We start from the raw sequence: 14553 nt of genomic DNA on the forward strand, positions 1-14553 counted from the left end.
ATCCTTCTGCCAAGACCTTCTGCCAAGTAGTGGGCTTCCAGGGTGTTCTTTAGATCAGTGAAGGACTCCGAAGGCAGAGTGGTATGGGAGGAGACCTTTTAGGTACATGGGACTGGTGAAATAATATTTAATGTTCAAAGGGAGCAAATGGGAAATTTCTGTGGGTAGATTCAAGGCAACAAGTAAAAAAAGAGAAAGAAAAACTCTCCTACTTTGTCAAGGGCTTTGGAGAAATCATGAAAATATTATTTTCAATAGAATGTTGAGAGAATTATACAAGGTGTATAATGCTGAGGGAAGCAGCAGTGAACCCGCCCAAAAGTTACTTGAGGGATCTCTCAAATACGTTTAAAATTATAAAGGCTCTGCTTCCTTTTTGCCTCCCTGAATAATTGTTTGAAAGCATTTAGGTGGGGCTAAGCAGGGTAGATATCTGTGCTGAGAGGAAGGCACTGATGGGGTTCAGGGTGTCAGAGCTTGAGTAGGGAGATATCTGAGTAGGGACAGGTTGCCTGCAGTGGGTGGTGGGTGGCACCAGCAATGGCCAGTTGGGAGTGGGAATAAAGGATAAAGGGAAGCCAGAATGGGTGAGATAATTTGCCTATCTGATAGTGCATGAAGCCAAGTTTGATTTGTGGTGCCCTCTGAGGCCTATCACCTTTGGCATAGTGTACCCAGGAAATGGTCTGTGATCTACTTCCCATTTTAAAATTATGCTATGCTTTCCTTTAGAAAAGATCAACGTACTGCTGTTGATGGAGGGTAGATTTTGGAGAATAAATTCTCCCTGGGACTAGTTTGCTACTATGCTTCTAATAACTTATCGTTTGAAGTCTTTTTAGTGGATAAAGCTATAATCCAAACCATCTTCCAGATGATCATATTAGTGGTTCATTTGTGTCAAGGATGTTTCAGCACAGCATTGTATTCCCTATTAGGAGTATTCAGGGCTGATTTTCACTTGGTACATAGCTGTACTATCAAACCTGTTTTTAAAAATACTAAAGTACTTCTGCCCTAGTGAGTAAAGAGCACTTAATTGTGTGCTCTCCTTATTGAGCACACAAATCACCTAATACTGCTGCCCAGTGGAAGTGAATGATAGGGCCTGGGCATGTGGAGGAGGGTGCAGATGGAGCCTGTTCCCTGTATGCACTGAGGGTACTGAGGCGGCGGTGGGAGTTCACTGTGGAAATGCAGCACTTGTTCTCTGTTCCAGGGTGGCCCAAAATTGAATGGGGTGATAGGGTAGATGGTGTTGGTGACATTGTTGTTGGCATGGGTACTTTCCCGATTGGTCCAGGCTCTGGTGTCCAGCAACCTACCTGATCACCATGTACAGAGTTTTTACTGATCTCTCCTGGGTGTGACCAACATCAGGATCCGGGGAGCTCATGACTATGAATTTAATAGAGTAGTTGTTACAAGAGTTTGGTGTGGTTTCTTCTATCAAATTGTGGCTTAGACTGGGGCATTGGTTAGGCAGTGATAGCTGCAGCATACAAAAGATTACACCAACCATGTTTAAAAAATCAAAAGGTGATTTAGAAATTATCACAATGATTTGAATGATTTAAATTTCTATTTAAATTACTTGACAGCAGATGTAATATAGAGGCCAAAAGGAAATACATTTTTTGTCTTTATTTAGATGTTTATATATACATATATCTTAATTTATATTATTAGTTGTTAAATATTTTGGATACTATCCTTGATAACTACCACTAGAAGATTTATATACTTAACTCTCTTCTTATATGTAAAATTGGCACTACCAAAAATAATCCCCAGTAATTAATAAATTTGACCTTGTTAATATTATGCTACAATATAGACAAGTTTCTCTCTTATCTTTTTGTTGTTGTCTTTGCTGACATGTCCCTTTGTTGGATAGTTGTTTTTTTTTCAGTAAACTTTTATTGAATGCCTACTATGTGCCAAGCATTGTTAAAGGTCTAGGGAAGCAGTGGTGAACACATTAGACAAGTTCCTTGCTGTTCTGAAGCAGTTGATAGCTCTCAGGGCTTATAACTATAGAAAGTTGTGGTAATTGTTTGAGAAGTAAATGGCCACTGATGTCTGTTGCTCTGATTTTGGCTTACTTTTTCCATGTCTGGACCACCCAGAGTCTGTGTCCTGCAGACTGTTTTAGGCATGTTTGCATATGGAATGTAAGTACAACATTCTAGGGACCGTCCTGGCTTCTGACTTGTTTGGAGGGACAATTTAAAAAGTAGATGTGATTTATGACTCTCTAAAAGGTTTGAATCTGGTTTCTATTATTTTCTGGCTCTTAAGATAAACTAGAGTCCTTTGCTAATTGTCTTCAAGTTCAAAATCAAAAGATAGGAGATGGCAGTAACTCTAGGAACTAAATTTCCTCTCAGTTCAATTCTTCTTAATTTTAGTTTCATGTAAACTTTTAAATTAAATCCATTCAATTAAAGGTTAACTTTCAATCCAATGGGTGGTTCTTAAACCTGGGATTATGATACACTGATGTATTTATATTTGGTATTTTAAGGTATGGTTGTATATTATTTGTTAAAATATTAAAATTTGAGGCTATAAATAATGGCTAAAATGTGAGAGCATATTAACTTTTCTCAGCATTCTACATATATAAACTCCTTTAATTTTTACAGTTATTCTTTGAGGTAAGTATTATGATTATCCCCACTTTACAGATGAGGAAACTGGGACATGGAAGAGTTAAGTAGCTCACCCAAGATTGTCGCGCGCCCCGTCCTCGCCGGCAAGAACAGCACGCAACAACAGCAGGATTCTTCTGCAGAAAGCTTTATTCTTCAGCTCTTTGTGAAACAAATGAGTTGGGCAGGACCCAGAGGGGAAGGAGAGGCTTGCTTATATAGTTCTCATGCTCTGACCTGGTTGGTGCGGCTCCATATGCCTTATTAGCATAACCATTTGGTGGGTCTCATTGGTCCTTATGCCAAGGCGCAATTAGCATGTAGTTTAGTGGTGTGGGATGATTTGTCATTAGGAAGTTCGGGGCCTTCCGGCTGCCCTGCATTGGGCGCTATTTTCTGAGCGCGGCTGCCAACACAAGATCACACAACTAGTAAGTGGTACAGTCAGGGTTTGAACCTTAGCCCTTTGCTCCAGAGTCTGTGTTAATAACGTCTCTCATATGTATGACTGTGGAAAAAAGTTTGAGAACCCTTGTCCTGAGTAGTAGAGATGATGCTGATACAGTGCCCGGAAACTAGCAGTTCAGAGACTAAACACTGTCATTGGACTCTGGTGCTGCTTTAGTTTTCAGAAAAAGTGACTGTTCTTTCTTCTTTGTATCTGATTTTCTACAAAATACAAAATAACCAAATACTTTCTTCATTTTAGAGTTTAGAGGATACTGTTTAAAATACAGATCTGAGACACAATTAAGAAGCCACATAAAGCTCTGTCTAGATTACTGGTGTTAGATCCAGACCAGTATAATAACCTCAAGTCCTAGCTCAGTGACTTTGTTGCTGTTTGATTTTCATTGAGCCTTGTGAGGGTTTTCTTATTTGTAAACACAGGAAAATAGTGACCTTAAAGTGCTGTTGGATGGAAATGAAATCATTCATTCATTCATTCATTGAATATATAAATTATATAGTGGGTAAAAGATTTTAGAAGTGATAGAGTTTCCATTTTAGCATAGTTAGGGAAGACCTCTCTGGGGATGTGATACTGGCACAGAGACTGAAAGAGAGGAAGCAGGCCATGTGATACAGAACATGCAAGACCCAGGGAACGGCAAGTGCAAAGGATCGGAGGTGGGAATATGTTTGACATAGAAGGCCAGTATTGTTTCCTGCAGCTTGCCCTTCAAGCAAGGTGGGCCAGTGTTAGGAGATAAAGTTGGGAGATAGGCAGAGGCAATACATTGCAGGGCAAAGTAAGGACTTAGAGCAAAAGCCAAAGTATGATGGCAAAGCTGGAGGGTTTTGGGCTGTGATGTGACATGATCACATTTACACTGTACAGGGTCATTATGTAAGGATTGAGGTAGATCCCCAATATATGGTAGGTGCAACTACTCTTTAGGTTGTAATAGTCATAAGTGGTTAATTACAATAGTCTTAGCTCTCCCCTTCCTAGTCATCAATCCTTGGGCAAGTTGCCTAGCTTATGGGTCTCAGTTTCCTGATCTGTATGTTGTGGATAATAACAGTACCCACTCAAAGGGTTGTTGAGAGGGTAAAATAAGTTAACCTGTCTAGCTCCTAGAACAGTGCTGGTATATAATGGGCCCTAGAAAAGTATTTATTCTTACCTCTATTACTTAAAAATATGCATTTAAGAATATTTAATGTTTTATTCTTTCAAAGGTATGTTTTTCTCTAAGTATATGACTAAGAACATAAATATAATGATGATTTTTCCATGCATGTAACCCAGATGAATTCTATTACTTGGCCTATTACTTGCCACTAACGGAAATGAGAGTTGTTTAGAATTAGCCTTTTGTCAGGAACTATATTCTGTCATACCTAGAGGGAAAAAGATGAAGTAGAATGAGTGAAAGATTACTCCTGTATGGTTCTGCTAGATCACTACAACTTGGGTTACCTAGGAGAGTATAAAGAATGGTATGGATGATCTCTGTTTCATAAATGTTTACTGAGCAACTTTTATATGTAGGATTTGTGCTAGGTAATAGTGGTACAAAGCCTCACTCAGTATATCCTGGGGACTGGCAGCCTCAGGCTCAAATGGAAACTAATTAAAAATTCAGAGTCTCAGTCCTCCCCCCAGACTTCTGAATCAGAATCTGTGTCTTAACAAGTTCCCCAGGTGATTTAATATGCAGTAAAGTTTGAGAAGTGCTGATATAAAATCAAGCAGTCAAGGCTCCTGTCCATGAGGAACTCAGAGTCTGATGAGGAAGCACAAAGCTCAACTAAATAGAATATGAATGATATATGCTTTCATGGGTTTAGTTACAAAATACTCTCCTTAGTGATGGCCATTTCTAGGCCAGTGGTTCTCAACCTAGCTTCACATTTGAACCACACCAGGAAGTCTGATTTTTAAAAGCAGGTCTAGGCAGAAGCTGGATCAGTAGTGTTTTAAAGGTGCCCATATGTACAAAGATATGCGAGGAGCATAGGTTGTTCTGTGAGTTCTTTTTAAATGATATTTTGTTAGAGCTTAAGGTGCATGAGGAGCAGGATGAATGACGAGGCAGTGGTAAGAGATGAAGAAGGAAGGGTGATGGAGGTCAGGAGGAAGGATGTAGGGATCATGTTTCAAAGGCCTTCAATTTCATTCTCAGTGAGGAGCCATCCTTTTTCAGGCAGGCAAAGTGTAGGTACACATTTCCTGTTGAGCAAGTTCTCTGGTGGACAATGTGATGGATGGATCTGTTGATTCCAAAGTGGGAACTGTAGGGTGAGTCAGTCTCTCATGGGGTGGGTTTTTGTTGTTTTGCTTGCCTGTTTTAAAGTCAAGTTTATTAAAGTATAATTTGCATATAGTAATATTCATACTTTATACTGTGTAATTTTGTCAAACAACATATAGTCATGTAACCACCACCACTATGGAGATATAAGAATAGTTTTGTCACTCCTTAAAATTCCCTGTACCCTTGTAGTCAGTCTCTCCTATCACCTTCAGTCCCTGGCAATCATGACCCATACTTTTCCTAGAGTTTTAGCTTTTCAAGGATGTTATAAAAATGCAATTATATAGTATATAGCCTTTGAGTGGCCTCTTTCTCTTAGCATGATACAGTTGAGATTCATCCATATTGTTGCTTGCATCAGTAGTTCATTCCTGTGTATTTATGAGTAATATTCAGGTATAAAGATGTAGCACAGTTTGTTAATTTGCTCACTAGTTGGGCTGTATCCTTAAAGACTATACAGAAGAATAATGTTCATATCTGTTGGCTCAACTATATTGTATGATGTGCAGTGATTTGAAATTCAGAAACTTTTTTGAGCAAGTGATCAAAGTTATGGAGTATCTAGAAAAAAAGATTATCGACAACATGCCATATACAATTAAGCCTTCCTACCCATTAATGGAGGATCCCAGCCTAGGAGCCATGATATACTTGGGATAAAGTAAAGAAATACTGGAGGCTAGGAGATCGATCAGGAGACTATCATAATATCTAGGTAAGAAATGGTGTACTTGTATTGAGTCAATAATAGGGAGGATGAAGGGTGAGTAATTGAGTACTTAAATGAGAGAATTAATAGTGGTGAGTGATATAAAAGTGGAGGATTAAGGGAAGGATTTGAAGATGTGTCAAGTTTTCTAGCTTGGGCAATTTCAGAATTCATTCACTGCATAGGGAATATAGGGGAAGATTCAAGTTAGGGGCAATAGAATGAATGCTATATGATTCTCTTCTCTAAAATTACTGTGTGGAGAAAGACATTTACTGAATAAACTTGTATATATACTGTGTTATGATTCTCCCCCCACCCCTCCATTCCCCCAAAGTCCTACGTGGTATGTGGCAAGGTTAAGCAGGCTTTTTACTGCTATGCAGTAACTGCTTTACACTAATCTCCTTTATACTAAATTTGAGGCAACCATAAGTAGTGTTAGAAATGATAGTATCAGAGGGGATCTAATAACCAACATTTCTTTTCCCATCCACATTCTGAATCCATTGAATATGAGATAAAGAGTTGGCAGGTAGAGGCCATAATATTAGTTTTATTGTGAATACAGTGAACATTAAGGAATGTGGTCTATATGTATGGGCAAATGAGCTTCCTAGTACTGAATCCAAGAGTTGTAAGGTTTACCCACTCAGCAGCAGGGTTGTACCAGAGCAAGTCTTTTCTCCTCCTCCCAAGGGCAGAAGCTATTCTAGGAAGAGTAAGTAGAGTAGAACCTGTAAGTAGAGATGGCCCTAGGGAAAAGTGATTTAAGGAGGACTTCAGGAGTTTTAGACTATAATCATTGTGTCCCTCTACCTAGAAGGAAACATCAGGAATAATAAAGAAAATTTGTGTTCCTACAACCCAGAAATGTAATCAAATACTGAAACTTCTCAAAATAATGAAAGACAGTCATAGATTCTTGGGACAGAATGATAGGGAATCAGAAAGGAAGTGAGCTGTTTAATATACTAAATTTAAGAGTCCAGTAGTCCTATCTCAACACAAAGGTCCAATATGCACAACCCAAAAATATCCTGTTTGTGAAATGTAAAGAAGGCTATTGTTGCATTTTTGTCTTATGAGCCCTACTACAGTGTGACTGAGCTCACGTGAAGGCTCCTCATAACTGCTTTGCACTTTGTTCCATGTAAGTAGAGGCAAGTGGAGATGTTGCATGCCTTGTGATAATGATACGAGTGTGTACATTCACATATGATTCACAGGGTCATACAGGATTGGTATTTTTCTGCAGTGGTTCACTAAAAAAGTTTAGTCCTTGAAGCAATTGACCTAACTTAGGATCTCAAATTCTGAGGTTCAAAGATATGTTTAGTTATCAGTTGGACCAACTATGAGTTTTTAGCTCAGTAAAATGGCATCTCACTTATGGAAGTTGCCTCAGATCACACAAGGAACTAGTGGAGGATGAGACCACAAGAGCCCATGTCCCTAAATCTCGGCATTTTATTAATTTCATAAAAGAAGAATCTGAAGTTATTGTGACATTGAGAGATCCCAAATGCTTAGTCTATGTTTGAGTCATGTAAACGGCACTAATTAAATTTTTAAAAATGCATATTGAATCTTCTAAAGCAGGACATGGGAGAAAATGTATTCACAAAAGATCAGGGCAATTAGTTGTAACTCCACATCTGATATATCCTTCATTATGAAACATGTAATTTTTATTTATTTTTTATTGTAATATAGTTGGCATACAGTATTATATTGGTTTCAGATGTACAACATAGTGATTCCATAATTATATACATTACTAAATGCTTACCATGGTTAAGTGTAATTTCCCTGTGTTATCATACCAAGATATTGCAACACTATTGTTTATATTCTGTATGCTGTACTTCCATTCCTGTGACTTATTTATTTTATAATTTGAATTGTATACCTCTTTATTCCCTTCACCTATTTCACCCATCCCCCAACCCTCCTCCAGTATGGTAACCAATCACACATTAGATATACATCTTGTTTTGACTAAAGCTAAGAAGCAGAGTAAATGCAGTCATGTACATTTGGCACTTTGTTAATTCTCTGATATAATATTTTAAATAGTTTCTGATGGAATATAAATTATTTTTCCAATTAGGTAAGTTTCATGTGCTCCTTATAGGGAACACTGTGGAAAAATGAAGTTTATGGAGAGTTTACATCAACCAAAATTATACCATCAAAAGAATCCCTGTTAAAATTCTGGGATATTTGTGTGTATGCATGTGTATAACAACATAATTTTTATTCTTATTAAACAGGAATATATGTTCACTATAGGAAGTTTAAAAACTATACATAGAAGAAAATAAAAATTACAACTTGATAACTGCTTCAATAAATATACCATAATTAAAAAAAAAACTATTTCTCTAGTTTTGAACATTTAAGATGTTTGTTTAGTATATAATGTTTTAAGTACATAAATGATACTTTGGTTCTAGAAAAGTAACTATTAGCTATTAAACCTTAAGAAGAAATAAGTATGTTATGCATTGACTTTTCATATTCAGAGTTTTAAGCAAACTGGATTAGTCAACAATTTCAGTTTACAGAGGATTTAAGGATCTAAACTTGCCAGAGACCCCCAAATTTTGCATAGGGAGGGTGAGTGAGCAGCAGCCAGACTGTAGGCACCTAAGAACTTAGGAAATAAAGGCGGCACACACAGGCTTCTTCTCTTGTTTGTGCCCTGTGTCTATGTACGGCAGTTGAAAAATAAGAATAGCTTGGGGCAGGGTTCAGAATTTGGGCACCTAGTGCAAAGAAAAGTTATTTTAGGGATAAGTGGATATTTATACAACTTTTTACTAAGTGAGGGGGGGAATTAGTGGAGAGAGAAATTCCTGATGTCATAAGGTAATCCTAGTATCTCCATTCCAGATTTAGTTTAAAGATATAATTCAGTTAGAGACTTTGGATTCCCCCCTCTGGATTGCAGTCATGGGGCATTTGCTCAGCAAGTATTTAAACAGCAGTTTGTAGTCTGCATGCTGGAGAGACAAGCATAAACTCTAAGACAACATGAAGAAGTGGTTCCTGCCAAGCCTAGTAAATGAATAGTGTATTAGTGGTTCAAGAACTCTTCTTTTTTTAACATCAGAAGTCACCTTAGAAGCATTCATGTTGGCTCTGTGTTAAGTCACATTTATGGATCTTAATTTTTTTTTCAGATAAAGAGTGTGATTTTGGAATTATCTGCCTTCTGAGTTTGCATTCTTGCTTTGTAATTTACATGTTATGTAATCTTGAGCAAATTGCTTAAAGTGAATCTTCTATTTTGTAAATGAGCATAATGATACCTACATATTAGAGTTGTGAGAATTAAGTGAATAATAAATGTGCAGCATGGAACTTAATACCTGGTATATTATGGCCTCTCAATACATATTAGCTATTGTGATGAAGATAATGATTCCTTGGATTCCTGGTTTGTTCTTATTTACCTAATTCTTCTGCTCAATTAATATGGCATGGCAAAAAACAATTGAGAGATAGAGATAATGAGGCATTGGAAGCAAAACATTAATTGATCTGAAGTGGGTGGGAACGAAGCAAATAGATGTACCAAGTTCCACCCATTGTTGGAATGAAGTCTTCGAAGCGATGCTGGTTTTGGGGAAGATAGCTTGGTTTTATGGAAAAAGTATTAAATTGTGGTATTGGTCTTGAATTTCAATTTCAGTTCACAAAGTTCATTTGTTTTAAAAGTGTTAATATATGTAAAGCACCTAGAACCATGTCTGGGACACAGAAAGCACTCTATAAATGCCTCTGTCATTACAAACTGTTACCATTCATCCATTATTCTTTCCTCATCTAACAAATATTTAGCGAGAGCCAACTTTGCCTGCTAGACACGGCAGGTTTAGGGTGAAACAGATCAACAGTTGGTTGCCATTGTGAAGACAACGTTCTGGAAGAGGGGAGATCTGTTATTCTAGGTCAGGTCTCTGATCACTTCTGGGTCTTAATGTCTTCATCAGTAAAATAAAGTTTGGGTGTAAAATTTCAGAATAGTATCAATTTATGACACTATTTACCTAGCATCATGTCAGGGATGTCAGGTATGACACTATTACCTGAAAAATTATGCTGATAATTTTTTTATTCATTAAATATTTCTTGATACCTACCATATGTGGGCACTGTGCTAGGTGCTGGGAATATAGTAGAAGCCAGAGCAGACACAATACCTGTCCTTACAGAGCACTGGGAACAACACACAAGGCACGCGTTCACTAGGTAATTGTGAGCTTGGCTGGTGTTACTGAGGGCAAAAATACTAGGCTTGTGTTACTGATTTGTAGAAAAAAAAAAGAATGTACATTGTTCTATATAGAAGGATTGTTATAAAACATTAATCTAGCTTTTCCCTCCCATTTTGTGAGTTTATATTTTCATGTCTGCTTTAACAGGAGCAGTTGGACATCATGGAGACAACTTGGTAGAAAAGATCATTTCAGTGCTTCCGCAGCTTCCAGGACACACTAATGACGTGATGGTTAACATGGTAGAGCTCACTGCACTTCAGACCGAAGAGGAGAATCAGAATGTGGTTGCACCAGGCTGTCTTGCACAGTCCAAGTAAGACATGGTTTTTTTTTACCTCTCCTTCTTTCTCTTCCCTTTTCTTTTTCTCCTAACTGAGTGTTCCTGTAGAAAGGAAACAATGAAGAGTTGGTCTGGTTGAAAAATTCACAGTGAATAGCACTGAGGAAAGTTTTTTTCTTAATTTTGAAATAACCATATCCACTGAACAACAATAAGCCAAAAGGTATGGAATTTTACAGAGGTGTCATTGAGATGTAACATAAGCTGGTTCCCAAGAAGTGAGTCAATTTATGCATCTCCGTTTCAAAACTAGTTTCACATCGAATTGAGTCCAGCCTTACTCAATTTATTTTTCCCAGTTGATTTTTTCACTTGGCTAAAAAACAGCCCACATAGCTATGAAACAAAGCCACCTTTTTGTTAATGATAGGCTCTTGGGCACCAATGGGAGAAGCTTTTATTTCTGTATATATTTTTTCACATGCTTAGACATGTCAGGGAAAGAAGATGGTGTACTTTTTGTTAGGCAGCATTTCAAAAATAAAAGTACATTTCTCCAGGAACATGATAAAATGATACAATAGTTTCCTTCTCTACTTTGTCCTTCATCAACAATTCTTAAAAGAAAAAAATGTATTAGAAGGGGAAAAAGTGTCTGTGTGTCTGTTTCCCTCATCTCCATGTTTAAAATTTTTAAACAGAGCAGGACTTTAGACATTATAGTTTCAGATCTTAACTGCAACAGATGCATTTGGAATTTCCTATCATATTGTAATTAATTTTAAGCTCCTGAAGTTTTCAGCTATTTTGTCACTAGTTAATAACATTTATTGGATGCCCAGTATGTGTGGGCCAGTGTGGGAAGAAAAAGGAAAATTCTATGCCCCATCTTTTTTGTATATTTATACACACAATAAAAATGTATGCCATGTGCTTACTTTGGCAGCACATATACTACAACTTAGGCCTAAGGATTTGCAGCTATATAAACTCAGAAGTAATTGTGATTGGAAATAGTTTTAGCTCTTCAGCCATGCTCATATTAATTATTAAGGACTTGGTGTGAGCCTTCTATGAACTAAATAATATGAAGGACATAAAATAATATAAAATATCACTCTTGCCTTCAAGTAACACTTTTCTTATTGGGGTGGTTATGATTTACACTCAGGTACAATGAAAAAACAATGAAATTATATGAAATCAAGACTTGTGTGTCTGCTACAGATTATAAATCCTACAAGTATTATTAATCCATCAGGTTAATCTGGTCTTTATAGATCAATGTGGGCCTTGTGGAAGTAGAAGATGAAGTTACTTCATGATTTAACTTGGGGAGACCTTTTTGTGCAATGCAATGGTTACACAAACAACAGAAATCAATTTGGCTGATTTCATCAAAAGAGGAATTTGTTAAAGTGGACTGAATAGCTAACAGAATCAAAAGAAGAACTGTTAATCAGATTTTGGAAAGGGCAACTGTTCCAGAGGCCTAGGGGTCAAGAACCCTGGAAAAGACTCTTCAAGGCCTTGGCATCAGAAAGACTGAATTTTAACTGTTTTCTGTCATTAATTATTCTGCTTAAGGTTCAGATTCCAAGGGAAAAGGTAACTTGGAATCTGTGGGGCTAACTTGGGCATGTGCCTACCTTTTGCCCAGGCTTGGGAGTAGTTCATACAAAGAATTGTGCCAAGATCTTACGGTAAGGAGGGTGCATAGGGGGAGTAGTTCTTCAAAAGAAAACTGAAACATTTATCAAAAGTAAGGGGAAGGGATGCTAGGCAGGCAAACAGTAGATACCCCTTAAGGATAATAGCACAGACTTATAGAGGACTTACTGGGCAACAGGCATTGTTCTGATCATTTTATATGTACTAACATTTTAATCCTCTCAAAATCTCTATGAGTTGAGTTCTGTTATCATCCCCTTTTATAGATGAGGCAGGAAGTTAGGTGCTTAACCACTGTAGGAAATGATGGGGGATGCCTATATTTGAATCCAGGTAGTCTGGCTATCAAGTGAGTGCTTACCACTACTCTGCCACCTCCACAGAAGCCTGAGATAATTACAGAAAAAACAAGTGGGCTTCTAAGAAGTTTGCAAAAAGAGAGAAGAGTTGAATCCAAAATTAATAGCAGGACAAGCAAGAAAGAGTTGAATCCATAATTAAAGAGATGAGTAGTATGACAAATGTAAGAGTCAAGGCATCTCTTAGATCTACACATCATATTTTGATAATGGCCAATTCATTTAACCTTGCCTCCTCACTCATTCTACCCCAAGTTTAGTCCAAAGCTTAAACTAAATGCCATCTCCCTTGGAATACCATTTCCCTTGCCAATGATTGCTTTGCAATGTGGAGGTGACAAGAGAGAAAGTCCTCTTAGGGCTTCTTAGTCAGGTTTCTTTGCTTCTAAAAAGATACTCAAGAAAGAGACATACTTTGCCCTTCCCCGTAGTTTCCTCCCGCAACTCCCAAGACTCCGATGTAAGTCCCCGAAACAGCTGCAGGCATCTTGCTCACAGCCGGAAGTTGAAGCCGGCTTCATAGAAGGTAGCATGGCCAAGGGTCCAATGGTATACTGTGTCTGGATCTACATTATGTAGGAGAATATATTTTCTTATTATTTAAGCCAAATAGAGTTGCTGTTTTCTGTTACTTGCAACCTAACTGGCACATCTTCTGTACCTCATTATTTCATCTATAAAATGAGGGCATTGGCCTAAGACTCCTGGGTTTATATAAAAATTCTTCCTAAATGAGCCCCTGCTGTGCCTCAGCTCTGTTCTGATCATTTACAATTAAATTTATTCTTATATATTTTTCCCTCCTGGTCTTTGTTTTCAGTGGGTGCCTTTTCTTTTCATTAGACTATGAGTGAGTGTGTGTTGTCATGGAATATGAACTTTGAATGCCAATCAGGTATAACAGTGTGTCATAAATGTCAAAGGTGGTGATGAGTTCCAGGGGAATCTGAAGAAAAAAGCTTTAATGAGAGCAGCCTTGGTAAAATAGTGAGACCAGGAGTCAGGTTGCAGATGATAAAGAGATTGGTGAGAAAATTCTGAGCAAATAAAGGTGTAAAACAATAATTGGGAGAAAAATTGTAGTTTTGTTTTTTTCTTTACAATTGCTTGGAAGACTGAGGAAATAGTGCTGATTAACTTCTCTGCAAAAGAGGAATGGAATACATTATAGCTTTCCTATCATATACTGTACTTCCATCAAAATAGCAATCACGACTACCTCCAAAGAAATTTGAGTGTCATCCAAGTATGAGAGAAACTCCCCCACAACCCTGAAACATCTCAGTGAAATGATTGTGAGGATAAAAAAGTTAGTACTAAAATGTAAAACAGATGGGCTCTTGGCAATAAATAATGTGCCTATAGTGGAATAATCTTTGAAAAGCAAGCTCTAACTATGATAGAAGCCTTGATAATCAAAATTTATTGGTAATATAATTTTTATAAAAGGCCGTTTATAATTATGGCAATAAAAGTTACTACCAATGCAAATGAGAAATCTATAACTTAAATGCATTATAACTTGGCTTTCTAGTCTCTGTCCATTGGTCCCCGGATTATGTAGAATATTTTGTACCAGAAGGAGGCAGAATCCTTTCTATTCTTAAATTTTCCTTCTGTTGAAGTGGGTTTCTGTTCCCTGCTCCAGCTCTACTCTTCCTCACCTATCACCCTCCCAGCTCCGTAAGCACCCTTGACCTGATGTCCTACCTGCATTTGCTGGGTCTGTGCCTGGTGCCCTGTCTCTGGCCTAACCACACCCAGGGTGCTGCTCGTTCTGCTTGGTCCAATGCCCACTTTTCTTCCTGTGGCTTTCCATACCC

The 14553-nt window shown here is 37.6% G+C and overlaps 1 protein-coding gene across 2 annotated transcripts in view; it reads left to right on the forward strand.

Annotated features, from left to right (window-relative positions):
- The window catches only part of SCFD2 (sec1 family domain containing 2), a 398635-nt gene that overhangs the window by 4144 nt on the left and 379938 nt on the right, over window positions 1-14553 (forward strand). For both annotated transcript variants that reach the window (XM_036998665.2, XM_073237624.1), the window contains exon 2: window positions 10565-10733. In XM_036998665.2, the coding sequence (XP_036854560.2) occupies window positions 10565-10733 (169 nt within the window). The remainder of the gene's footprint in view (window positions 1-10564; window positions 10734-14553) is intronic.

Source organism: Manis javanica, chromosome 5 (assembly GCF_040802235.1).
Source record: "Manis javanica isolate MJ-LG chromosome 5, MJ_LKY, whole genome shotgun sequence".
Lineage (NCBI taxonomy): Eukaryota > Metazoa > Chordata > Mammalia > Pholidota > Manidae > Manis > Manis javanica.